Below are 26,648 nucleotides of genomic sequence, written 5' to 3'. Positions count from 1 at the left end.
TCACATGAAAATAAGAACCGGGGATAGTGACAAAGTCGAGGCTACCATCTTAATGGTTCTTCCTGAAGTGGTGGGTTGGTGATATAACTAGTCTCTGAGCGTAACAAGAGGAGGCGAATCAGCTGCGAGTAGTTGTTAAATGTATGCCTCGGAATGGACATGAAGGCGCTGAATGCATCACACTATTCTCCCAGCGAATTGCCGAGTAAGTTTGTGTATAAGTCATTTATATAACTATAGTCGTAATTTTAGACAGGAATCCCCGACGCCATAGTAGCTTCCTGGGATTATATATCTATGCTTTTGTAGGCCAGATCCTTGCAGCTGGCTTGTTGTAGCAGCTGTGTGGGTCAGACCGCGAACAAGTTGAGCTGAACCCTAGTGAGAAAACAGCTAAAAATGAAAGAAGATTTTTTCTCAACATTTCAACCAACCAGATGGTTGGTGATGACAACGAAGTTGTCAAGAGCAGACAAATACTTCCATCAACAGTTCAGGAAAGGTTATAAGGCTATATACTTTTACGGCTTCCCCTAATGTATGGTGAAATCTTTGGCTATAAATAATGTGTCAGGCATTTGAATGATTAGCAAGTAAGTCAATACTACAAAACTAATAAGTTAATATTTTTGAGAGCTCAGCTCAATGCATACATACAGTATACCATAATTACTATGCATCAATCGATTGATGTGATGATAATCTGAGACAACCATGGACCCTATTATATAGTAACTGGGCAGATATATAGAGTTATGTATACTCTGATATAATTGTTGAGTGTTGTAGTTTGCCAATGGTCAAAGCTAAATTGACCATTTTAAATAGTTTTTTGTGTTGTTGAAGGTGTCAGGCAAACTCCAGTTAGGGCTAGGCAATAAAAGATTATTTTTCAAAACAGGAGAGGAACATGCTTAGGTCCACAAGGTACAGGCTTAATCTATTTACCCCTGTAATGCATCTATCAATGTATTGCCCCACTACCCCTCCCTTCGGGCATATATGGGGCTATAGTGGGCACAACCGAATGTTAAATGTCCCATGGTAGGGCAAACCTATTGTGTCAAATCCCCACCCATTGGCTCCATTTGCAACGTGGGGATTTACTGGGGATTTGACATAGCATAGAAAAAATACTTGGGTGTTTAATGAATGATTGTCCCCCATAGTGGGGCAGCAGTTTCATGTCAATTCCCCTTGTAAAGCCCCACTTACATCCAAGGGGGGTGGTGGGGCAACACATTGATAGGTGCATAATGAGTTTGCATCATAAACCTTGTGTTAAAATTTAGGCTGTCTTGCTTTTGTTGTGCTTATAGCAGCTAATGTACTTATTTTCAAACAAGGACTGGAGAAACTACAAATTGTCTTCTACCTTTATCTATCAACTAGATCACTGCTGGTTATAAAATTTCCTTTGCTGTTGTAACTTGTTTACCATTATGCTATAACCGTTAGTCCTTCCTAGTTTATATGTCTCCTAGCAACGAAAATTGTTATGTCAACAATGTAGCATAGGTGAGAACCACAAAACAAGTCAAGTAATATATTACAAAATTGGTCATCAACTGCTACCAGCTTCGGTATGCTGAATAATACATCTTGGGAATGGCTATGTGGGATGCCCACTTTAATGTATATAAAATGATGTGATGCTCATGTTGTATATATGTTAGTCACGCTGTTTTATCTGCTGTCTCCTCCCATACAAGACCTGCCTCAATCTGATCAACCCAAGCAACCTACGTAGGACCTCCTGACCATAAAGACTTTTGTAAAGTACACTGGTTGAAGTCCAACTACAACATGTGGTGAGTATAATTGGAATGTTGGTGTATGTGTGTAGTGCATATTAGTTGTGGGACAATGGCAGGGTCCTGGATTTGAAGAACTGGCCCAGACACATACTCAGCTTGAATAACAATATGTACACACATATGCTACACACACACTATACATATTTGACATGTTAGTCGGACTATATGATTACATGTTTTTAGTTAGCTGTGCCTTACCATATACTGTATCCCTTTCTGTATGTGCAGTGATGTTGTGACTGTTGGCGGGTGAATTTATGGTCAATGGACAAATAATGCAAATGGTGAAGAACAATTAATATGTGGTACCAAGACCCCACTACTATATTATAAACTCTTGGTGGACTTCAAGCCAAACACTAGTGTATCTGGCTTCTTGTGCTATTGTAGTCATTGTTTTTTTATTTTATCAGATCATCATAATGTAAACATTTACTATTACAGTATATTCATGCTATCATTAAAGAGTTTCTATAATTGTGGGTGGTTGCATGAGGGTCTAACAAGTGCTGTGACTGAAAGGTGATGCGCTGATGCTGGCTTTTAGTGAACACTGAAGTTTCACCGGCACTGAATGGCTGGGGCGGAATTAGAGACGTGCACGGGTAATGTAGCATCCCAACACTACAGCGGGTATGAAACAGCTATATAGTGCCGGTACGGCCCTGCATGGGGGAGTAATGCTATAACGTGTCAGCCGTGGTGAATTTAAAATAAATCAGTGACTGGACTCACTATTATTAAACCCAGAGTTGACAGCACAGTGTCCATCAAATCAGCCAGCTCGCTATGGCTAATGACCTTGCCCACTTCCACGCTGTTTGGGAATTGAGGCGGGCGCCTCACACCTCGACGTCATGGCGGCAAGTTTGAATCTTCAAAGAGCACAAAAGCGATCTCATAAACTAACAAACAACTTTTAACAAAATTAAATGTACAGATACATTGTGTAAAAAGCCCCTGATAACCGCAGCCTTTTCACAATACGACTTCATGGTTGAAAGAAAATCGCCCCAATGGGATGCGATGACGAAGAAAATGAAAAAAAGAACAATGCACATTTGAATAAATAATTTAATTAATGCATTGTAAATGGGTGGGCGATGGAACAAACTACTCCAACAATTCGCCTGACTTTTCGTGTGGTAGATACTCATTATACAAAGGTTACATTCCCACTGGTTTCGAGGTGGAATCTTTTAGTAAGCCTGAGATTTTGCCATGCGGATTTTTAAAGATTGCGTAATCAATCTCTCATGTAAATGACTCACAGTAGTGGTCGCATGTTTATTATTGTGGGTGCACGCTTTGTGCTTCTTGGCTTTGTAACTCACTACCGTGAGTCTTGATACTCCAGAAACAGAGGTAGTATATCAACTCCTACTCCTAGGAGGGAATTCTTGATATACCATTTCTTGTTAATGCATTCCAGAAATCATCCAATTTCTTTAACAAAACATTTTATCTCCTCTGCTATAATATATAGTGGAATTAATTGTGGGTTTAGTTTTGAGAATAGTGTAAAGTATAGCTAGCGTTAAGCTAAAGAGTTGGAGATGAAGGTAGTTCATTGTTTTATTGAATGAAGAAGGCAACCAACCAAAACTTTCTGCATTCTCATCTTAATAGCATGGGCACTTCTGTATATGCACTTGCACTCAGGCCTGCATCCCTCATGCTGATGTGTGTATGTATCAGGAAAATCACTCGTGTCCATGTTACAACTATTACGCATATACTTGGACAAACATACATACTTGAAATTATTATCTACTCTGCACTTGATGCGATGGCTTTGTAATCCCAGATCGACATATCTGTTTTCCCGTAATATGGTATAATACTGTAGTGACAGAACACTTCCATATTAACAATCAATGATGCAATGAAATGATTACCTGATTCAAGACATCATATAAACTCTCATACAGATTTTCTAAGTTTAAAAGTATTGCAGTTCTGCCTGTTTCCATACAGATTTTGATTTGGTTAATGTTTCTGCATACCTGCAAAATATTTGATGCACACAATTCACAGGATGGTACAAACATCTATACTTGACTTAAACAATGTACATACTTAGGAAAGATGAATATCAAGACTCATGGTATTGAGTCACGCAGACAAGAAAGTAAAAAGCTCATGCCCCAATAAACAACCGCAACCATCACTGTGAGTTACATACTTTATTTTATTTTATACGTATTGCAATCCTCACCATAATTACTATTATTATTTATTTGTAATTGCTCCTTCACATGATCTGTACCATTTGTAACACCTCAACTATGACAAGCTTTCAACTTCATACTACAGACAGACAACACTACGAATTTTGAGGATAATATTTAAATGATGCACACCTTTTACAGATTAGCTTAATATACCATTTCATTGACACTTGACAATCATAGTTGGAGTTTCCACACTGTACAATAATACTTTAGAACAGCAAAATTTATGACACACAGGAATGCATTATTATTGAATTTTTAAACCAGGCACTTGCCCACGTTTGGTTTACTGAAATTGTTTTTGTAAAAGTGTGTGTGTGTGTGTACCTACCTATCTATCTACCTATGTTTGTTCGTACGCACCCACGTGAGCAAAATCGTTAAATGGAAAAGCAGCTTTTACGTAAGAAGTAAAAGTTAAATGAAGTCTGTATTAAACTTCCGCACAGGTAAACTTTGCTCTGAGGTGGTTTCTTTTCCACGGTCTGAAATACGGGTGTGGCGACTCTCCTCCGACTTTGTGAATTACCTTCCCTTCGGGTTTTACAGGCATTTAACAATTGAAAAACAACTGTGCAGGCCTCATAGACTACCAGGAATAGCCTATCCCTTTGAGTTGAAAGGGGACATATCCCCTACGTACGCAAACGAAAATGAAGAGCAGCTTTGAGGCTTTGTCAAGAGAATTTGTGGAAAAAAATACGATAGTCAAACTATAAAACAGTTTAGAAGATACTTCTGTGCATAATGTGTTGATAAAAGCAGTTTGTTTAACAAGCGCTTCCTTAGCTAACAGTGCATAGCAACGTAATTAAAGAATTACGAACATTTTGTGAATTACAAAATACGAGAATTACAATAAATTAATTATGAATTTTATTGCACAACCAAAAACCTATGTAATACATATAGTTGGTTAATAACTTCATCTCAGATGAGTTAGCTAGCTGCATGGCACCTGGTTTTTAGAAGTAGCACAACATCAACTTGCTTTAGGATAAGGTGTCACAGCATAATTCATACACAAATACTGACTGTATTTATTCCGTCTATGTTTAGGTGTTGGAACTAATAGTACAAATATTCTACCTTGGCTCAAACAAAAACAGACCACAGCCCCCAATAGTAAATAACATTAGAGTCACCTATAGATCTGAGGTTCGTTTTGTCTCATTATAAGCAGTTTTTAAAAATAGTTGTTCCAATACTGAATAAAGACGGGGTTAGAATATGTAGTATTGGAACACAATTTTTGCTGTGTGTGATAGTGGGACTTTGCTGTGCTAAGCATGTCATGGTCTATAAATAATACTGTATAGTGTGGAGACTCCAAATCTGATTGTCATGTCTCAATGAAATGGTTATTATCAAAAGATGTGCATCATTTAATGCTCTACTAATTTGTAGTGAACCACATTCACAAGATGTGGTGATTTTTGATGTGTTGCAAAGAGGAAAGACTATAACAGCTACTGTATGACAGGAAATTTTGATAAATCCAGATTTATCAGCTATTGATGAGCCAAAATGCTGAAGAAAATCAAGAAATCAAAACATGTACTTTTTAATGCACTTACAGACTTTTGATAATTAAAATTTGGAAAATTAATTTATTCGTAAAGTTTTCTTTTGTCAAAATTTTCTGTCATAGTAAATTATCTTGTCACTATTAATCAGTAACCAATAAGACCAATCAAAAGATCACAAATTTATTACTCCTTTACATTATGGTATAATATAATACGAGAATATCATCCTTATTTCATGAAATCATGTAGGTTAGAAACAATGACTTCCATAAATGATTACCAGTAACAGTGGCTTCAAGCTACTCAATTTTGAGTTCAACACTATAAAATAATCATTTGTTATTATTTGTACTCTAAGAGCTCACACACAAAACAGTATATTCTGATGTATCTACAATACAATTCAAACACCATGAAATAACGCAATACAGATAGACAGTGCTGGCAGGTATAGCTTTCATTTTGTAATTATAGATACCTGTGTGTATTCCATGTCTTTTGGAAAACTGCTACCAAAGAGCACAAAAGGCGGATCTTTTTCATCTTGGAGAAGATGCTGCTGCAAAACTCTCAAAGCCGCAAAATTTTCAGTCATGAAAAGCAAATACCTACTCTGTCTGTAAACAGAATTACAAAATCCTAATTATTATACTGCATGCATGTAAAGGTTTACACTATAGTACACAAAACAGTAGAATCATGTTACAAGGGATATATGAACCAAATTATAAAACGAATCTATCTTAAATTTCAAAGTTTTATGAATTTTAAATACCATTAGGGATGGTAAAGTGTATCTAGTAAACTGAATTAGGTCCTGTTCCAGCTGTCTCATGCTTGTGACACATATGGCTGTGTACAGTATTAAGGTTATGTGAGAGGGAAATGGCATTCATAAGAGCAGTTAAGGCTACACAAATTATTACAAAACAGTTATAACTCCTCACCCATGCCAAGATGTATCTTTAGTTTTAAGACTGGCTTCAATCAATTCTAGTGCATCACATTCTACCTAATAGAAATAAAGACTATAATTACAGAAATCCTTAATTACAGTATAGAGTTTATGTTATAGTTTTATTCTGTTATGACTGTAATAACAATGATATCATCCAAGTATACGGGATATGAATATTTTAAACCCCAGTGTGTGGGAGTTTACGAGTGTTAAAGTAAGTTCCTGTTCGAGTTCCTGTTGGTGTGCTCAAGATTGTGTAGGGACTTAGCTACTAGATAGAGATGCACCATAGATAGGGTATAAAGTAGTGATGAAGCAGCAGTGTCCAGGTATGATTCGCCTTTTATTTATGGCTGGTGAAGTGGTGGCAAGTGGTGTGCAACAGCTAAAAACTGGCAAGTGGTGAGTATTACTCTGAGATAGAATGATGGAGACGGAGGATAATGAGAGAAATTTGGTTCTTCACTGTGAGTGACTGCTGAGACTGATGGCAGAAGTGAAAATCAATACAGACTGTTTCTTGATATTTGTTTAAACCACTGCATTAGTATAGCATCACTCTGCAAAGAATTAACCATTTGATTTGCAAGTGTAAGTACTGTACTGGAATGTTGTTTGTCCATATTTGGCTATTTGCTCCATTGGTAAACAGTACTATTCGCTGTTGTTCTGATGTCACAAACCAGTTTGAAAGACTCCACCACACGGTAATAAGTTTACTAACTTACTGGATAGTAGCAGAACCACTCTGTATAGCTGTATAGTAGTTATCACCCAGCGCAGCACTTTGACACTCCCACACACTGGAATTCATTTACAAATACAGAAGATAATTCCTCTCAATCAAGTCCTGGTGTTATATACAGTATAGATGATACTGATACTACAGGAGATCCAAATGTGCAAGCATTGTAACGAGGCCTTGGTTCCAATAGTACCATAATATTGGCAATGCTACCCAAAAGAGGAAAATAGTGTTGCAGAAAAAAACGATCAAGTATCAGAGACTTTGTAATCTTAAAATTTTCTACTAGAAAAGCATTTCAAGGAAGAGGAACAAACTGGAAACATTTAAGTGGTAACTTGGTTGGCAATTAATACTTAATATATCAATAGTAAGACTAATAATGCAATATTTGCCTTTGTGTGCACGTTCCATGTTTCACAACTATACAGCAGAACATATACATGTACATAATATATAAATTACCTTTATATTTTCAGTACCCTTTTCAGTTGTGTCTGTTTTATTGAAAATTGGAATATGAGACAGAAAGATTTCAGTGGTATTAAATTCATCTAAACCATCAAAGTTTCGCTGAACAGCATGAATTAATTGTTTTTCTGTCGGGGGAGAATAAATTGGAAAGCCATTTTCGTCTATTCTTTCAGTTTCTTTAACCATCCAGTATAGCATTTTAATCAAGCTACCAAACAAACAAATGCAACATAAAAGGTTAATTATATGTGAAAAGGTCTATATGCTGCATATTATGATTTAAAACACCACAGTACAGCAGCAATCATTACACATATAGTCAGGATTTCACTGTACAAATACTTCCGCTCTACTGGCTTACACAAATGCAGAAGACACCCTTGTCATGCTTGCATAGGTAAAGGCTTTGCTATGCGTGCTAACCTGTAAAAATCTCGCAATCCAAAAAATTCTCTTTTTTGTTGTTCACATATTTTCAAGTATGCCTTTGCAAGTGGTACAAAGAAGGGTTCCAGTTGATCTCTTATTAAATCTTTGTCTTCAGTAGAACAAATACCTCTACATTAAACACAAACATTCAACATTTGTAATGGTAGCTTCTTTAATATCTCACCGTGCACTTTCTTTCAATTCTTGTTCATCTGGGCTTCCCCTAGTGATCATCACACCACGATTCATTTTGGCAGGATCAAGTGCCCAGTTGGATATTCCAACAAAAGCTACCCTGTGCTCCCTGGCAATTTGCTACAACACAGGACACAAGGTGCTTATATCAATAAATGTGCTTCTATTATATCTCACCTTACTTCAAAAGGAAGAGAAGGTGTATAAGTTATAGATAGCTATATCCCAGTACTAGGGTGATAACTAAGATATTGCCCGAGTGTATATCCCAGTGCAAATCATAGCCAAAAAAGCCACCATTAAGCTGATTTTAGCATCTGTATTCTAATCAATCCATTTGTCACGAAGTGACTCAAGTAGCACAAACATACATCAAGGCCACTCTAAATTACTAAAAATTAAGCAAATGTATCAGTCTTACTGGTCTGCCTCTCCCTACTCACGTAACATGGCTGGTTTCAAAGTTTATCCCCACAAACTATTTGAAAACCCACGCACTTGGTGATAAGTTAGCTATCACCCAGCGATAAGTTAGTTATCACCCAGCATGGCACTTTGACACTCCCACGCACTGGGATATAAATGCTATAATATACAACACTGCTCAGGAATGCAAAATGGAGGTAGTATATCAAATATATACCACTTTGACACCTTTTATCAAAGGAAACCACAATGTTACTAGTGTACAAATAATTTTCAAAAATTAAAACATGGGAATAGAGATCACTGAAAAAAGTAAAGAAACAAGGGTCAAATAAGCCAGCATGTTAAACACACAGAGATCTCTATTTGTACTCAATGTGGGATATGATATACGGTGTAGCCAGAGACTAAGGAAAATGAGTAGTTTTATATAAATAGGGGCAGATAAGTACTGAGAATGATCAGTAAGCACTGAGAATGTTTCTGTATAAATGTTTATTTGAGTCCAAATAGAGATCTCTCAGTGTTTAACAAGCTGGCTTGTTTGACCCTTGTTTCTTTACTTTTTCAGCAATCTCTATTCCCATGTTTTAATTTTTGAAAATTATTTTTACACTAGTTTGTTTACTTTTTATAAATCCATTTATGGATAGCTAACATGATAATAAGAGGTGCTGGTGATGCTTGATATTACACAGTAATAAACATGTATATCAAGTTAGTCAACATGTACATGCAGTACACAGCATAATTCATACACAAATACTGACTGTATTTATTCCGTCTATGTTTAGGTGTTGGAACTAATGGTTCAAAAATTCTACCTTGATTCAAATAAAAACAGACCACAGCCCCGAATAACCTTAGAGTCATTTATAGATTTGTGGTTCATTTTGTCTCATTATAAGGAGTTTTTAAATAGTTGTTCCAATACTGAATAAAGACGGGGTTAGAATAGGTAGTATTGGAACACTATTTTTGCTGTGGTAGCTGTTAAGTAGTCAGCTAATATTATCAAAGTTAGCAAACACATTTCCATATAATTATTTGTCTTTTCGTGTTGAAGGGATTTAGTCACAATTGGTGAGTTTAACTATACATGTATTTGTGTTGTAAAACTTAATTGTAAAAAGGCGATTAGCACATATCATGATAAACACGTACTTGTTTGTCACAGTAGAGTCTCTCACGATTATTAGACATTGGACCACGGTAAAAAATTTACTGCTATATTTAGAGGTTGTAGCATTTGTATACCTTAGTATCTTAATAAATAATCCTCCATGATCACTAATCACTAATAGTACAGTGAAAACTGGTCATTATTCAGGCCGTAGGGACAAAATTTTCTGACCTAGCTTTTTAAAGAGGTGGCTGGATTTTGCGGCCTTAAAAAAAAGGTAAGAAGCATGCTGTTCTAACTGGTTATAGAGATGGATTTAGTGTGTGACAGCGTATGAGACAGTGAGTGCTGGCAGCGAGGGGACAGCCAATCTGTTAGAGCACCAAAGGCACTGCTTCAGACTTAGGCAGTTGGTTGTCAGTCCAAAGTGTAAAAAGTTTCACTATTGGTCCTTATAAGCTCCTGATGAAGAAAGTGATGAAGTCATTATCTATAGGATATATTTTTAAGAGTATCCATTTCAGTTCTACAATATAGTAGCCAAGCATAAGATGAACACAACACAGCATTCCAGTGGTTTAGTGGTGACCACAACACTGCCTGAGTTAAACTGTGGTGAGATTTGAGACTACCGGAAGCCTTGGAATGCCTTCAACACATGAAATACCAAATATCTAATGCCTGGCTTTCATCCACAGTGGACCTGTCTTGGTGGCCACTTGTACAGAAGGGAAACAGCTGCCACACAGTCTTGCGAATGAACAGCTAGTTGCCACACCCCTTAATTATCAATTTGTAAAAACTTGAGCAAAATTGTGTGTGTGAGCAAGTGCGATGTTGTGCATCGGCAGTGCCGTGTATATGGTTGCTGCCTAGCAGTGACACATCACGAGTACTGAAGTCACAATGCGTTACTGTATCATCCATCTAAATACAATCTCTGAATGTGTCATTTTGTGTAGAGAGCAATCTTCCACAAGAAGTGACCTGCAGGTTTCAGTGTATATTGTTAACCATTAATACTGTTCACCATTGTGAACTGTATGTACAGTGAAACCTCACTTAGCGGCCACCTCTTTAATAAGACCACTTCATTATATTGGCCACCTATAGTAGATCCCAAATACAGCTAAGCAGTACTTTATGACCTTAGTAATAAGGCCACCTTGTTATTCAGGCCAACTTTTTTGGTCCCACAGCTGGCCATATTAATGAGGTTTCATTGTACTTATGTGAATTTTTATTTTTCGTAACTTTTCTTTCTTCAGGTTTACTGATGGGCACTATGAAGCATTGTTGACTGGTCCATACATAATGTGGTGACTTGAAATGCTAAAACAGTACGTAGCATGTCTTGTATGTACATGTAATGTGTTGTAATGTGTCCACACATCCACACATCTTAGAAATAAATATAATTGTATTCTCTATACTCAGTTCCATTGTGCCACTGGGTCATAAGTGGGTTGAGTATGGATCATCCAGGACATTTGAGTCACATTTTGTCCTGGCCAAGTGGATCTCATCCACTGACAGAATATACAGATCAGATCACGTGTATAAATTACAGTGGAACTTGTTTATTGCCACTTTCACTCAATAAGCAGGTAACAGTGTATAAATTCTCAATTAGAATTGGCTTTTCAAGAGAGGTTGTCTTTCTATACTGGTGGCCATTAAGGCAGGTTGTACTGATAGAGTGTACATACTAGAGATGCAACAATATCCTCCACTTAGTGTCGTTTGATAGTGATGCAATGGAGACTATGTATTGTTGCATTTAAATACTATACTATTATATTGCAACTCTAGCACGTATTTATAACAGGAATGTTTGTTAACTGTTTAGACATGCTGGAGCCACACCCACTCATCTGGATTCTACAAATGGAGTCATACCAACCTGTCATCGTACTTACTTGTTACTCCCATTGTGTTTGGATGAATATACATGCCGTTATGTGAGACTTGCTACCATGGCGGGCCACTGGACAACATTTTCATAGCAGTTATATTACAGTCATTATTGTACAATTCTTATATTATTGCTGTGAAAAGTGTTTGGTATTCATGTGTCCTCTGTATGTTGTAATTACATGTGTAATTTTTGTGTGGGGGTGCTATAAAATGCAATAATGCATGGTGACAATTGGCTAGCTACATGTGCTAATTACTCGCAGCTTGTGTCAACAACTGGTAACCGCAGTTTTACTCTGTGTCATTATTTAAGCCGCGCCCTTAGAGGACAAATTACGTGGGGGCGACTAAATTCAAATTTCAAAATGAACGATGGTATGCAGCATCGTAGATTGCATCGTAGATTATATCTGTGGACTATAATCTATGGCAGCACACTTCTTTGTGGCTATATGCACTGATTAACTACATAGAGCGCCAGTTCATCAATACCCAGTGACCGCAGTTGTGCTCTGCGTCATTCTTTAAATTCCGAGTAAAATTCTTACAAAGAGCAAATTACGTGGGGGCGACTAAATTCAAATTTCAAACTAGCCATTCTCGAAAACATATGTTTCAATCTGAACGAAACTTTTAGAACAGTTTAAAGACACATTGCCCTACATGCCAAGCAAGTATTGTGGAAAACAACAATCTGGGTTTGGTATTTGGCCTCTAGGTCGACTGAGGACGACTGAAACTTCGTTTGGTGCTGAAATTACGACTGTAGGGTAATCATGTATGGTGAAATCGATGATGTGAATCTTGAGGCGATTGAGTGAATACTGAAGCGATAGCAGGGCAATCAATGTTTGGAATCCACAAAGGAACACAAGGCATACACCTGTGGTTGCGTCTAACCGCATGCGATAAAAAAAAAAATGAAACTTCCCCTTTGATGTCAGCAATCTCGATCACGAAACAATCGGCATGGATTTGCTTCACTGCTTGTGTGGTAGTTACTGATGACATGATGAGTTCAACTCTAGAGTTTCAGAGGGATAGCGTAAGTGGCGGGTGGGTTACAGGAAGGCCGAATTTGACAACGTTCGTTCCTGTAAAATCCTCACGTGTAGTGGTCGCATCATTTATTGTATGTGGCGCGCGTTTCTGCTTTACTGGCCACGCGACTCACTACTGTGAGTCTTGATTGCTGCATACAATACTGCAATAATGTATAGTTCTCTCCTGTATGTTCTGTATGCATATACTGTGTACACATCACTGTGCCATTACCACACGAATGATGTACTGGAACTTAGCTACTGGTGGCCTTTAGTTACAGTGCCACTGATTGTGTTGCATCTGTCACTACTGTGACATATTGATTTGATTTGGGGATCATGCCTTCACCACCTAATAGCCTCACCAGGGAGCTGTCACGTTGGTGTATGTACTTGGTTGTATGTGACGCGGTCCTAGTAATAATAATAATAATAATTATACAACCAAGTACTAAAGATAGTACAAAATGCAGTTAAAATTATGTCATAAATAATGAATGAATAAATAATAAATAAATAATAAACTAGTGAATTTAAAAATTGTTAATTTAGAAATGGAAGTAGGGATCAAGCGATAAAAACTACTGAAACAAGTGATTTGAATGATGGCAACTATTACAACATAGCTTTGTGGGGAAATCCTTACATTGGCATTTCACCACGTCACCATATATGTTCAATGCCAAAGTAGGGATTTCCCCACAAAGCTATGTTGTAATAGTTGCCATCATTCAAATCACTTGTTTCAGTAGTTTTTATCGCTTGATCCCTACTTCCATTTCTAAATTAAATTCACTAGTTTGTTAACTTTTTTTGGTATAGGTATATAGCTATTATTGATCTTTGGCACTGACTGCTCTATTAGAGTATCTCGATCTTGCTGCTTGCTTTATGCAAGCTACTCAATTACTAAATTGAAAGGCATGCAGGGTTTCTATCTCCTGTTTTCTACAATTAGTTACAGCTGGACCATTAATAATGGGCGTGGTCCACTGATCGTTAAGTACGAGCGCGCGCTCTGATTGATAAGGGCGTGGCAGTGTGTTCTTACTTCACTAGGCTGTTTGATCGCTTTGCAAGTGTTGCTATACAGGCATCTACTTGCCCTTACAGTACGGAATCCGTTATTAGTTTTGTGGCGTCCGAATACGGCTGCTCTAAGGAAAGTGTCGATACGAATTATTAACGCCTCCGTGACTGGAAAAGAAGAAGACGATCCATAATTGAAGATAAAAGGAAAGGCAAAGCGCAGAAGGCAGACACTCGTCGGAACCCGAAAAGGCACATCCCAGCAGCGAGTTAAATATTGTGGCAAAGAATGGTGATCCTTCGCTGCTTCGTTTGGCCTGTAGCCTTGCGAATGTGGTCAGGCAGGCAGGCAGGCTGGCAGGCAGACGAAAATTTCTGTTTTAGCAATTTTTTAGAAATAAAATTCCAGCACTTTTCTAGTCGTTTCCTGATATATAACGCTAGAAATAAAGTTAGAAACTTGAAGACTCTTTAGTAAAAGGTTTATTTGCTGTGTGAGATATCTCTAGGATGATTTTTGAGGGATCGAAATTTGAGGCGCGCGCCAAATCCACCCCGATCCCTACTTAAACAGTACTATTGTACTGTTTGATAATGTTTGAGAAAACTACAAGGCCTAAGGCTTCACACTCGCTGGGAATAGAATCCATGTTGTATGAAGAGACAATTGTATAATGGACGGATGTTTTCGTGGAGGTGATAGAAACGTACAACGATTCTATTTAACGCCGATCAAAACAGTTAGCACATGACGCCCATTAGACAAGCGAACTACTGTTCATTTGTGTTTGAAAGTGGGCGACAGCGACTATTTCGATTGGAAGACGAGTGGTTGCTACTCCTGCTTAATAAAGAACATGATTGGAAGTTGCTACTAATTGCTGGAGGTTAGTTTGTGTTGGTTACACTTTGATAGTCTTGTTTCTTTAGTCTCGCGTAACTAGGCTACCTTCACTTGTGTATGGGATGGAAGAAAGCCTCACCTGGCAGGCCATTCTGCGAAGAAGGTGCAGTTTCCAGTTGGTAAGTTTGTGTGATGATACATAGCTCTCTACCTGAAGCCTTTTAGTGCTAGGATTGCCCGGACTGAAATTGAGTGAGTCAGCATTGCATAGTTCAGTTACTAGGCATCACAAAATAAACATTATTGTAATGTGGGAATCGTTTTTCTACACAGCACATATTTCAACCATATAACAAGATGGCTCAGAAATTCTCAAATCAATAGTCCTAAGTACTTATTTTAGCACCTTAGGCATCCACAAAGTGGTTTTTTGGTTAGACATGGTATCACTACAACTAGCGAAACCTACAATCATTTCTTTTTTGTGCCCACAATTTAAATCCCACAACTGATGTTTATAAACCTGTGTATAAAAGTAATGTGGTGAATGCAAGTCTGTCTTTCTTTACCTATTAGGTGAGCATACCTTAGTGGTATATCATACAGTATGGTAGTACTGTAAATTAAGGATCATGGAGATTTGGGTTTTCCTAGCCAAAAAATTCACCCATAAACCAGCTTCACAACTCCATTCTGGCACCTTGGCAGTATTGGTTAGGTATAACCAAGCCCAAAAGTGCCTTCAGTATGATCCTAAAAGCTTCCAATAAATAGTTACAAAATTAAAAAAAAATTATTCTATGGAATTTTCTACTGACTAACTGCCTGCCTGCCTGATGCCTTCAGGCAAGCATAACTCAATAACGGCTAAGGTTATGGGCTTAACACAGCAAAAATTGTGTTCCAATACTACCTATTCTAACCCCGTCTTTATTCAGTATTGGAACAACTATTTTAAAAAACTCCCGGTAACAAGACAAAACGAACCTCAATCTAAAAATGACTCTAATGTTATTCACTATTGAGGGTCGTGGTCTATTTTAGTTCGAGCCAAAGTAGAATTTTTGGACTATTTGTTCCAACACCTAAACATAGACGGAATAAATACAGTCAGTATTTGTGTATGAATTATGCTGTGTGATTTTTTCACTGTTCGATGTTACTTTGTTCCGAGACGTGCCTTTGGCATACCGCAGTATGTACAATGCACGCATCATGGACTTACCTTTCTCCTCCTTTGTGTCCCATTTCTTTTTGCTGACAGCCAAAGGTGTCAATTCGCAGTAGCACGATGCATAGATTCCCTACAGTATGTTTGTAAATGGGAATCGTCCGTATTTTCCATGGTGAATAGACTGGTTGCAGAGACAATTCTTCTTTGTTTGTAACACTGTATAATGGGCTGAACAAATGTAGGTGAAAGCGAATAATGGCCGCTGCACTTTTGAGACATTAATTGATACTGTAGTTGGGGTGTGCGAATCGTCGTATTTTCGAGTTGACTGGATTGTTGCAGAGGTACTTCTTCTACTGTTATTTGTCTGTAGCGCTATGTAATGGGCTGAACCTAGCTGAAAGCGAAGCGTAATGGCCACTGCACTTTCGAAGTAGTTTTTGATAGCTGGGGCGCGTTCAGACGAACACATTAATTCAGGCACCATCCTTTCTTTTGATGTGGTATGCATGGGTTCACCAGTCATAATAATGTTACAAAAAAAGTAAGCAAACAAGGTTAAGGAAAAATTAGAAATTTTAAGTTCAATTAGGGATCATAGAAAAAAGTAAGGAACAAGGGAGGTCGACTACACCTGCAGATACACTAGTGAACATTTAATCCCTAATTCAGTCTTGGTCTTGGGGTATAGACTGGATTAGGGATTAAATGTTCACTAGTGTATCTGCAGGTGTAGGCGCAATGAAAATAGCCACTATGAAAATACGGATGATTTCCGTTATGAAGGGAAACCATCACGTGCTACCGCCAAATCAACACTTTTCACTGTCAGCAAAGATGAATGGGACACAAAGGAGAACACTGGTAAGTCCATGAAGAATGCATTGTACTGTACATACTGCGGTATGCCAAAAGGTACCTCTTGGGCTGAAGTGACATTGAACAGCGAAAAAATCAAGTTAATAGTCTTAGCTGTTGTCGAGTTACACTTGTGTGAAGGCATCAGTCAGTTACTCAGTCAGTCAGTAGAAATTCCATTAAATATATAATTATATTTTTAATTCCGTAGTAACTTGTTGAAAACATTTCGGATTGATTGTTTGGGCTTAGTTTTGCCTAACCAATACTGCTTCATCGTCGTCAGGGAAAATTGAGGCTGGTTTTTGGGTGATGTTATTTTGTGGACGACGCCTACTCCTTTGTGGTCCCTACTATACAGTATTACCATACTGTATGATACCATGGCCATTCAGGAATTGCCTGATATATATGTCTGAGCCCTTGGGCTTGCGATCCTCGGGCTTGGGAATATGTATCAGGCAAATCCCTTATGGCCATGGTATAACTATTAAATATTCTCTCCAAGAAGATAATATATTGTACTACCTCTATTCTTCTTTAGTGCATTTCAAACAATCTCAGAAATTATCAGATTTACCTTTTATGTCTTCTGCTATACTGTATACCTAAAAAGTTTCAAGGTAGAAATTTTTTTATAGATGAGTGACTATGGCAAGATTTGGAGCAAACTTTTTGTAGCAAGGCAGTTACTATAGCTAAATATTTGCATAATTGCTGGAATCAGAGGAAAAATTTCTCAGATGAAGGGTAATCTATGAAATTTACAAAATTTTCCACCTCAAAATTTTTTATGTATACGGTAATAATTACAGTGACATTTATTGTGGGAGTAGTTTTGTGAATATGTGACCGGATCTGCAAAAACCCGACATTATGGCGCAAGCTTAAATTTTCAGTATAAGCCATTGATTTGCAATGTGTAAAATATTTGCGCAATCGAAAAAATTTTGTAAAAATTTTAAACGCTTTGTTCTTTGTGAAGGAAGGGTCCTATGATAAAAACCTGGATATCATCTTATTTGCCTACTCAAGAGAGGTTCAAAAATCTTTGTTTTGTTGCAGTAGACTAAATAATACGTAAGTTATGGGCGTTTGTTTACATCACGTCGAAACGATCGTATATGATCGATTTTTCTTCACAGATTTCGTCTCTGTATGCACAGTGAAGAATGGTAATAGAAGGAAAACGTACCCAGTAATGGACTCCCTTATTCATGGCGAACACAATGGTGCAAGTTGCAACTCTGTACTGCATTGTATTTGTAAGTTACAGCTGTTTTTGTAAGCGGATGTAATTTATTTTCCCAATACTTGCTGTACAAATTGATCTTTCTGTTGTTGCTGCTTTGTAGGGCTGTAACTCCAAAATTTGTTGCCATATGAGGCTGAAACTTGGCCAGAGCATACACGTGGCTAAGTAAATTATAAATATTCAATAATAAAGAATTTGAAAAATGCACCATTATGTCGGGTTTTCGCAGATCCGGTCACATATTGTAAAAGTAGACTTAGGTAATTCACCTTTTAAAACAGGTTAGCTTATATTGCTCATAATTGCTATCTTTGATTTACATTATAGACACAGGATGCGCTGTCATGTATAATACACAATGTAGTGTATAATGGGTTGAGCCATGAGCCGTGTAAGTGTGCCTATGACTAGATTTGATTTGATTTTTTATTACACTCCTCTGTTCGGCATATCCGATCTTCTACAGAGGAGTGTAGGAAAAAAACACAATAGGTACAAAAACAGTATACAAAGAACAGACAACCAAATGCAACTATATAGAAAAGTAGTACAAAACATCCACAAAAATACACACAAAACATAGCATTAGTACACAAATCAGTTTAGTGAAGAGAACTCAGGCACAGATGGCTGCATACAACTTTAGCAAAATTATGGTATTTGGTATGATTAAAGTTCATCATATATAAAAGTATTCCTCATGGTTACAAATGCTCTGTGCTTTATAGCTCACCTACAATTGAAGTTTTCTGTATGCTATGTTGTTACATTACATTTGGCATTAGTAATACTTTGCCATTATTACCCACAATAATTATCCAAATTCACACAGCCCAGCAGTGACCACTATAAAACATGTACAAAGCATGCCTGCAGTTGTAGGTGAGTCACCCAAATAGAACATATTAGTTATACCACAAGCACTTGCCTGATATATACACACTTGTGTCTGTAGAAACTATTACATGTATATAATACCACCTTGTACACTTGACAAACATCCAATTATTTATGTTTTAATATTGACTTTGCAATATATACTTTCACTTGAACAAATATTTAACCTGTGCAGATGTATCAGCTCCACTAGTACCATCTTCCAATAGTGGATGTAGTGCTTTTAATGGTAGACTTGGTGAATCTTCAGCAAGACCAACTTCATCAAGAACAACCACTGACACAAATTGTTTAATGTCCTTGCTTTCTTGAAATTTCTGAGCATTGCTAAAGATTTCCAATATACTATCAGGTGTGGAATGTTGACTGCATTGATAAGAAAAAAGCTTCACCTGAGGAAACATTATATGTACGATATGATGACAATCATTCATGGTACAAACCTGTTTGAATTTACGGCATAATGGTACAGTTGATGATGTTCCTTGCATTGAATTTTCAATGATTGACTTGGCAAGTGATTTTGAGCTTCCTGGTTTTCCAATAACAAACAGGGGGATTTTCAATTCAATGCAAACTAGCATCATAAATACATTCTCCTTGAGAGCAACATTGTGGGCAATGTTCTTGGGTATGACAGGCTTCATTTGTGATAAAATCATATCTTGAAAACTAAAAATAGAAGTACAATGACAGAAAATCACGAAAAATCATAATATAGAGCACTGCACATAGGCAATGTAGGTATATTTCTACATGTGTGACTTATTATTCATGTAAAGAAGAACATGTAACTACTTTTTATACCATACACATGTATTGAATGTTGACATTATTTCTCAAACCATTACCCAAAACTATTGGGATTACACTTTACTTACTTTTCACTATATAGTACCTATAAAATATGACAGACTACACTTAGTTTTCAAAACCTTGAAATTTCTTGCTGAAACTTTTTCTTGTCAATGTTCTTCATTGGTGATGTAAAGTGGCCACAAATGTGTTCTTCAAATTCATCTCGTGCACCAGTCTTTGTGTGGTGTTTTGCTTCATCCTGTGCCTGAATTCTTGCATGGTAACAAACAGCTAAAGTCATTATCATGCTCCTTGTTTCACATCCAACATTCTACAATGTACATAATAAAACAGTTATGTAAGTACATAACATATTAGATAAGTCACATAAGACACTTATCTGATAATGTTGAAAGGAGATTCCTATATGTGGCTCACTGAGCAAAATCCAGACTACTTTTTGTATTGAAATACAATTAAAGCATGCTACAAAATTAATTTTACACATGTTCTAATTGCTTCAGTATATAGCAAAAAAATTCTCAAACTTAAATATCTAATTGACCACTGGATTATCCTCTTCATAGAAAATAAGAACTCCATAGTATATTTATGATCAATTAAATGAGTACTTTCTGTATAGTCAATGTACAAATCGATTGTTTTGCACTTCCTGCTGTCTATTGTTAACTCCAACAGATAAGGTCAAAACCTTGACAGCCCATAGGTTTTTCCCTCTTGACAACAAAAGTCATAAAATGAAGTTTGAGAAAAATGCTAACTAAATAGATTGTTACTTTTCAGGTCACATATGGTGTACTGGCTTTTAAGAACAAAAGCTTTATCAAGACACACAGTAGTGTGTCGTGCGGCCCAAGAAGCCAGCGTGCAACACTCGTGAGTATATTAACAGGAAGAATGAAAACGCAGTTTTTGCACCTCCGTAGCTCTGTTCTGCCTTGATGAAACAAGACGATTTTTGCTGTGGATACATCCTTCAACTTCAGCACTCCATATTCCAAATTTGAGCAAAATCGCATCAAGCGTTCCCGAGATATGCGACTTCAAAAATTGGCTTAGTTTCTTTGGGTTTTTTTTTCTTCCTCTTTTCACATACTTACAAAAAACTACCATAAAACGCAAACGCCATATCCGATTGCCTTGACATTTGGCACACAGAAGGGAGGTATAACGGCGCATCTCTGTACCAACTTTGGCTGGAATATGATAAACAGGCAAAGAGGTATGAGCGATTATTGACGAAAAATAACACCAATATGTTGTCACGTCTACAGGGTAAACCGCTTATGGGAAGAAGCTGAAAATCGGTGGCTGAATAGGTTAACTATTGAAGCTCAAACATTTTGTGGTTTGAAAGAAATCGAACTAAAAACCAGGAAGATAGAACAAAAAAACCAACAGTGTGTAACAATTATGCAATCGAGATTAGCTAATAAAAAAAACGACTACTTGCTACGCCTACCAGAAAAACCGCTTGGGGTAATGCTTCAAAATACACTGTACAGATGGAGTAATCATCTTAGAACGGCTCTTCAATGGTGTAGAAGAATCAGACTTAAAGCCATGGAATTATAACACAAAATCCACCTTGGTGTAGAAAGTGCGAGATCGAGATACTCTAATAGAGCAGTCATCCTAATAGAGCAGTCATCCTAATAGAGCAGTCACAATGAAGAGAATTCAAGAGATCAGCTAGAAACAAGTAACCTGTATAGAGATCAGCCACAAACAAGTAACCCTGTAGAGAGATCAGCTACTAACAATTCATCTGTGGAGAGATCAGCTACCTTGAAGAGAGTTCAGCTAAAAAGAAACCATCATGTAGAGAGTTCAGCTACAAACAAATCGCCCTGTAGAGAGATCAGCTAGAAGAAGTTACCTTGTAGAGAGTTCAGCTACATTGAAACCATCATGTAGAGAGTTCAGCTGCAAACAAACCACCTGTAGAGAGTTCAGCTACAAACAAATCTCCCTGTAGAGAGATAAGCTAGAAGAAGTTTCCTTTTAGAGAGTTCATCTACAAACAAATCACCCTGTTGAAAGATCAGCTAGAAGAAGTCACCTTGTAGAGTGTTCAGTTACAAAGAAACCACCATGTAAAGAATTCAGCTACAAACTAGTGACCCTGTAGAGACATCAGCTAGAAGAAGTTACCTTGTAGAGAGTTCAGCTACAAAGAAACCATTCTGTAAAGAGCTCAGCTGCAAACAAATCACCTGTACAGAATTCAGCTACAAACAAATCACCCTGTAGAAAGATCAGCTAGAAGAAGTTACCTTGTAGAGAGTTCAGTTACAAAGAAACCACCATGTAGAGAATTCAGCTACAAACAAATTACCCTGTAGAGAGATCAGCTAGAAGAAATTACCTTGTAGAGAGTTCAGCTACAAAGAAACCACCATGTAGAGAGTTCAGCTGCAAAGAAATCACCCTGTAGAAAATTCAGCCACAAACATATTGCCCTGTAGAAAGATCAGTTAGAAGAAGTTACCTGTAGAGAGTTCAGCTACAAAAAAACTACCATGTAAAGAGCTCAGCTGCAAACAAATCACCTGTATAGAATTCAGCTGCAAACAAATCACCCTGTAAAGAGATCAGCTAGAAGAAGTTATCTTGTAGATAGTTCAGCTTCAAACAAATCACCCTGTAGAGAGACCAGCTAGAAGATGTTACCTTGTAGATAGTTCAGCTACAACAAATCACCCTGTAGAAAGATCAGCTAGAAGAAGTCACCTTGTAGAGAGTTCAGCTACAAAGAAACCACCATGTAGAGAGTTCAGCTGCAAACAAATCACCCTGAAAAAAATCAGCTACAAACAAATCGCCCTGCAGAAAGATTAGTTAGAAGAAGTTGCCTTGTAGAGAGTTCAGCTACAAAGAAACCATTCTATAAAGAACTCAGCTGCAAACAAATCACCTGTACAGAATTCAGCTACAAACAAATCACCTTGTAGCTAGAAGAAATTACCTTGTAGAGAGTTCAGCTAAAAAGAAACTACCATGTAGAGAGTTCAGCTGCAAACAAATCACCCTGTAGAAAATTCAGCCACAAACAAATTGCCCTGTAGAAAGATCAGTTAGAAGAAGTTGCCTTGTAGAGAGTTCAGCTACAAAGAAACCATTCTGTAAAGAGCTCAACTGCAAACAAATCTCCTGTACAGAATTCAGCTACAAACAAATCACCCTGTGGAGAGATCAGCTAGAAGAAGTTATCTTGTAGATAGTTCAGCTACAAACAAATCACCCTGTGGAGAGATCAGCTAGAAGAAGTTACCTTGTAGATCATTCAGCTACAAACAATTCACTTTGTAGAGAGAGCAGCTAGAAGAAGTCACCTTGTAGAGTGTTCAGTTACAAAGAAACCACCATGGAGAGTTCTGTAATAAATATATGTATTATATATATAATTTGTACATTTACTGATAAAATCAGAAATATTTAAAGTACATCTGCTTCATCTTTTCTTCTTCCTGTGCTAAAGAAAAAATGATAGGTTAAAAAAGTCCCAAAGCCGGCCATAGGCCGGCTTTGGGGTATACAAATACAAAAAGAAGTGAAATCTAATCCAAAACAGCCAAGCTGTAAAAAAAAGAGTGCGGCCCCCAAAAAGGCCAGGGTGAAAAAAGATGTGAAATCCAAGGTGGTGGCCAAGAAATGGCTGTGATGGTAGGTTAATGGCAAAAATTTTAATAACAACAATTCAGGTGAATTTTGTGCCAAGACCAAGTGGCACCAAATTCATCTGAATTGTTGTTATTAAAATTTTTACCCATCACAGCCATTTCTTGGCCGCCACCTTGGATTTCACATCTTTTTTCACCTTGGCCTTTTTGGGGGCCGCACTCTTTTTTTTACAGCTTGGCTGTTTTGGATTAGATATATAATTAGCCACATACAGTTATTATTGGTAGTTAGTCCAGATAATCACAAAAGTACTCCACACTAAAATGTAGCCATGATCATTGGCTAACAAATTTGCATAACAAAAACAGTTTAAAGCAGAAGAAAAAAAAACCTCCACTATTTTTATCTATTTATTTACTTTTTTTGTATAAAGTACAATACAGCGACTAGAGTATAGATGCATACCTTGTTTTGGTCAGTCTTTAAGAATTCTTCAAAAGTACTGTTATTTCTAAAAAACCACTTAAAAACTATCATAGCTCTCTCCACATCTCTTAAACTGACAAAACTGCACTCATCCTATAAATATCAATAATTATGTAATAAGTCGATGTTTTATATCATACTTGATAATTTCATACTTAAGTCTAATGTGAGTAATACAAGTGTTGTTATCTCTAATTTATTATTGCTCATGTGCACAGATGCAGATTTATTGTGTGACTGGATATGCAAAAAGAAGTCTTCCATACACATTGTGAACTATTTAGTTAATATGTACGTATATTGGCAAACTGAGTAACATTGTTGTAGTCTAATGGCTATTGTCTGACTTCACTTTACTACTTTGAGATATGCAAAACAATGAGCAGAGAACGATCATACAGACTAAGCTAGCCTTAATGCATTGACAAATTCAGCAGCTACACAGTGGTGCCAAAGGTGGTGTACACTTACTCTGTTACTGTTTGCTAACCAAACTCAATTAGTGGTCTGAGTATGCAGCTTATACAAGATGAATCAGTGGCAGAGCTGACTCATTCTGTGGTCAGGGAAGCTGCATATACTACATAATGTTGCAGAATTCAAAGCAGGGATTCAAATTTGTTTATTTTAGGATATAGTGACTATTTCCATTACAGTATAAAAGCTAAATGTGGAAAGCCGGTCTTTTCACCTTTAAACATATCAAGAAATGTTGCTTTTAAGTATTCAGTGTACTGTAGCCTGCAATGGTTGTGTTACGTGTACCAAATTTTCACACGTTTTACACTAATTCCTTACCTTCCAGAGCATCCACTGTACAAGTATCCAACAGCTAAGTTCCTCAGATAGTTTTTAACTCAAGGTTGAAAACTCAGGCAAGCTTCAAAATAGGCAGGTGGAGGGGAGGGTAAGAGGTTGTTTACAAAATTTAAGAGAGCAACAAATAGGGATGAGTTAGGCCCAACTCAAGTCTCAAAACTGGCTAAACTGAAAGGAAATTTACAGCACAGGTATTTATTCAACACCATAGAGGTGCATAGCCATATACAGCCATTCCCAGGTTGGCCAAAGCTCCATTAAGACCCATATGGCTTGCCACTGGGCTTAGGAAAAGCAGCAGACTAGGCGGGCTGATTTTGACAGTGAAATTTGATAGTGTATTCATGTAGCTTTGTGTTTGTGCTGAAAAATATACTTGTTGTCCCAGGCAATAAAACAAATTGTGATTTCCCAAAAAATGTGGTTTGGCTAAATCTGAGCTAGCCAGACCTTAGATTCTATTTTACAGTGAGTAGAGTTTAAAATTATGGTATCAGCAGTGGTGAAATAGTTAAAGTAACAAATATACATATATGCTGATAGCAGAGTTGCTAAGTAACAAATTTTGCAAAAATCATTCACTTAGTGATAAAGGCTCCAAACTTTCTGTAGAAGTTGAGTAAGGTATACTAAATGATTTTTTATTTGTTGGGTTCTTTGTGCGTGATATGTTTGGCAAAGTTCATGGTACAATATCTAATATGAAGCAGATGATTAGGCAGCAAAACAGAACAAAGCAAACTAACAAACAAGGGTAGTGTTTGGAATTTAAAAAACTACCTTTTTTGATCTCATGAATGACTGTGACTCTGCTAATAATTTAGCGATTACTTTGATCAAGTTATTAGCATCATGATGTTGTGATAACTGCCTGCAGTGCCGTACCTATATGTAGATAATTAAATACACATGGATATATAAATGCATGTACAAATGTATGTAATGATAGCCAATCTCACACTTGCATGCAGAGAACAACAAAATTACTGATTAATAGTGTTGCACCGATAATTGGATCGTTTATTGGAAAAGCCATATATCGGCTGTATTTTTTTTGTATATCGGTATCAGATTGACACCATGAATGAAAAAGCAGCAGATACAAATATTATGTATGCATTTAGAAATACATACTCATGATGTTTACAAATGCACTGAGTTGCATTTTCCTGCACTACAATATTGTTATTACTGCTTCACTGTAATGTCAGTTGTTGTTATAGCAATACTGCTGCTATAAACAAGCTAAATTGATCCTTCACAATCAAATTTCTAATAAAAGTTGCTACAAGATAGACACGCTGTGCTATATAGGATTGGCTACGTTTATTGGCTTGAAAATATTATCCAATATCGGTTATCGAAATATCGGCAAAATCTCATATCAGTGCAACACTACTGATTAATAGTATATATTTCACGATAGCTTTGAAGCTTTTACTGGAGAATTATGGGCAGTCAAGACATAAATAAACCTGGGTATTGAGTTCTGTGAAATTTCAAGAAGCTAATTCACACAGCTGAGAGTGCAGTTTGGTTTAAAAATTAAATAACGATATACAATAAATTGTGATAATTAAGCAACCAGTTTAGGAATAATAGTACACATATATACGTGCTTATTTACTAAGGCATACATGATTAGTAACAATTTGAGTAATATAGTCATCTTCAGTTTTACCAGCAACTTGACCAAAGTCATATAACAGTGGTTGCATACTGAGAGGTAGGTCTAACACTCTATATACCAGATGTCGGAGTGGTATGTTCCCTATAATAAAACAAATAAACAGTTCACATACACTTATGACATCACACAGTTAAGCAAATGCTAATGTGTGTTGTTAAATATCAAATGTTTACCAATGACATTTGCTGTCAAATGTTAGTGTCTGTTGTTACCTATCATATATTTACTGTAAATGGAAAATTGCATTTTCTCACATAAAAATT

The 26,648-nt window shown here is 36.9% G+C and overlaps 1 protein-coding gene and 1 long non-coding RNA gene across 2 annotated transcripts in view; one reads left to right on the top strand and one right to left on the bottom strand.

Annotated features, from left to right (window-relative positions):
• Positions 1 to 26,648, bottom strand: part of LOC136250630 (E3 ubiquitin-protein ligase rnf213-alpha-like) — a 407,493-nt gene that overhangs the window by 162,234 nt on the left and 218,611 nt on the right. Inside the window, exons 43-55 of the mRNA XM_066042854.1 lie at positions 26,333 to 26,466; positions 25,476 to 25,580; positions 23,856 to 23,969; positions 19,883 to 20,076; positions 19,391 to 19,619; positions 19,115 to 19,339; positions 8,371 to 8,501; positions 8,181 to 8,315; positions 7,749 to 7,965; positions 6,528 to 6,592; positions 6,059 to 6,197; positions 3,716 to 3,823; positions 3,575 to 3,660 (exon numbers count right to left, since the gene is read on the bottom strand). Of these exons, the coding sequence (XP_065898926.1) occupies positions 3,575 to 3,660; positions 3,716 to 3,823; positions 6,059 to 6,197; positions 6,528 to 6,592; positions 7,749 to 7,965; positions 8,181 to 8,315; positions 8,371 to 8,501; positions 19,115 to 19,339; positions 19,391 to 19,619; positions 19,883 to 20,076; positions 23,856 to 23,969; positions 25,476 to 25,580; positions 26,333 to 26,466 (1,882 nt within the window). The remainder of the gene's footprint in view (positions 1 to 3,574; positions 3,661 to 3,715; positions 3,824 to 6,058; positions 6,198 to 6,527; positions 6,593 to 7,748; positions 7,966 to 8,180; positions 8,316 to 8,370; positions 8,502 to 19,114; positions 19,340 to 19,390; positions 19,620 to 19,882; positions 20,077 to 23,855; positions 23,970 to 25,475; positions 25,581 to 26,332; positions 26,467 to 26,648) is intronic.
• LOC136251892 (uncharacterized) lies at positions 9,850 to 11,866 on the top strand. The gene is made up of 3 exons (XR_010699248.1): positions 9,850 to 9,890; positions 11,199 to 11,270; positions 11,780 to 11,866. It is a non-coding gene; the product is annotated as an uncharacterized lncRNA (long non-coding RNA).

The sequence above is a fragment of the Dysidea avara genome, chromosome 3, assembly GCF_963678975.1.
Source record: "Dysidea avara chromosome 3, odDysAvar1.4, whole genome shotgun sequence".
NCBI classification, from domain to species: domain Eukaryota; kingdom Metazoa; phylum Porifera; class Demospongiae; order Dictyoceratida; family Dysideidae; genus Dysidea; species Dysidea avara.
This window is presented reverse-complemented; position numbering and strand designations above follow the sequence as displayed.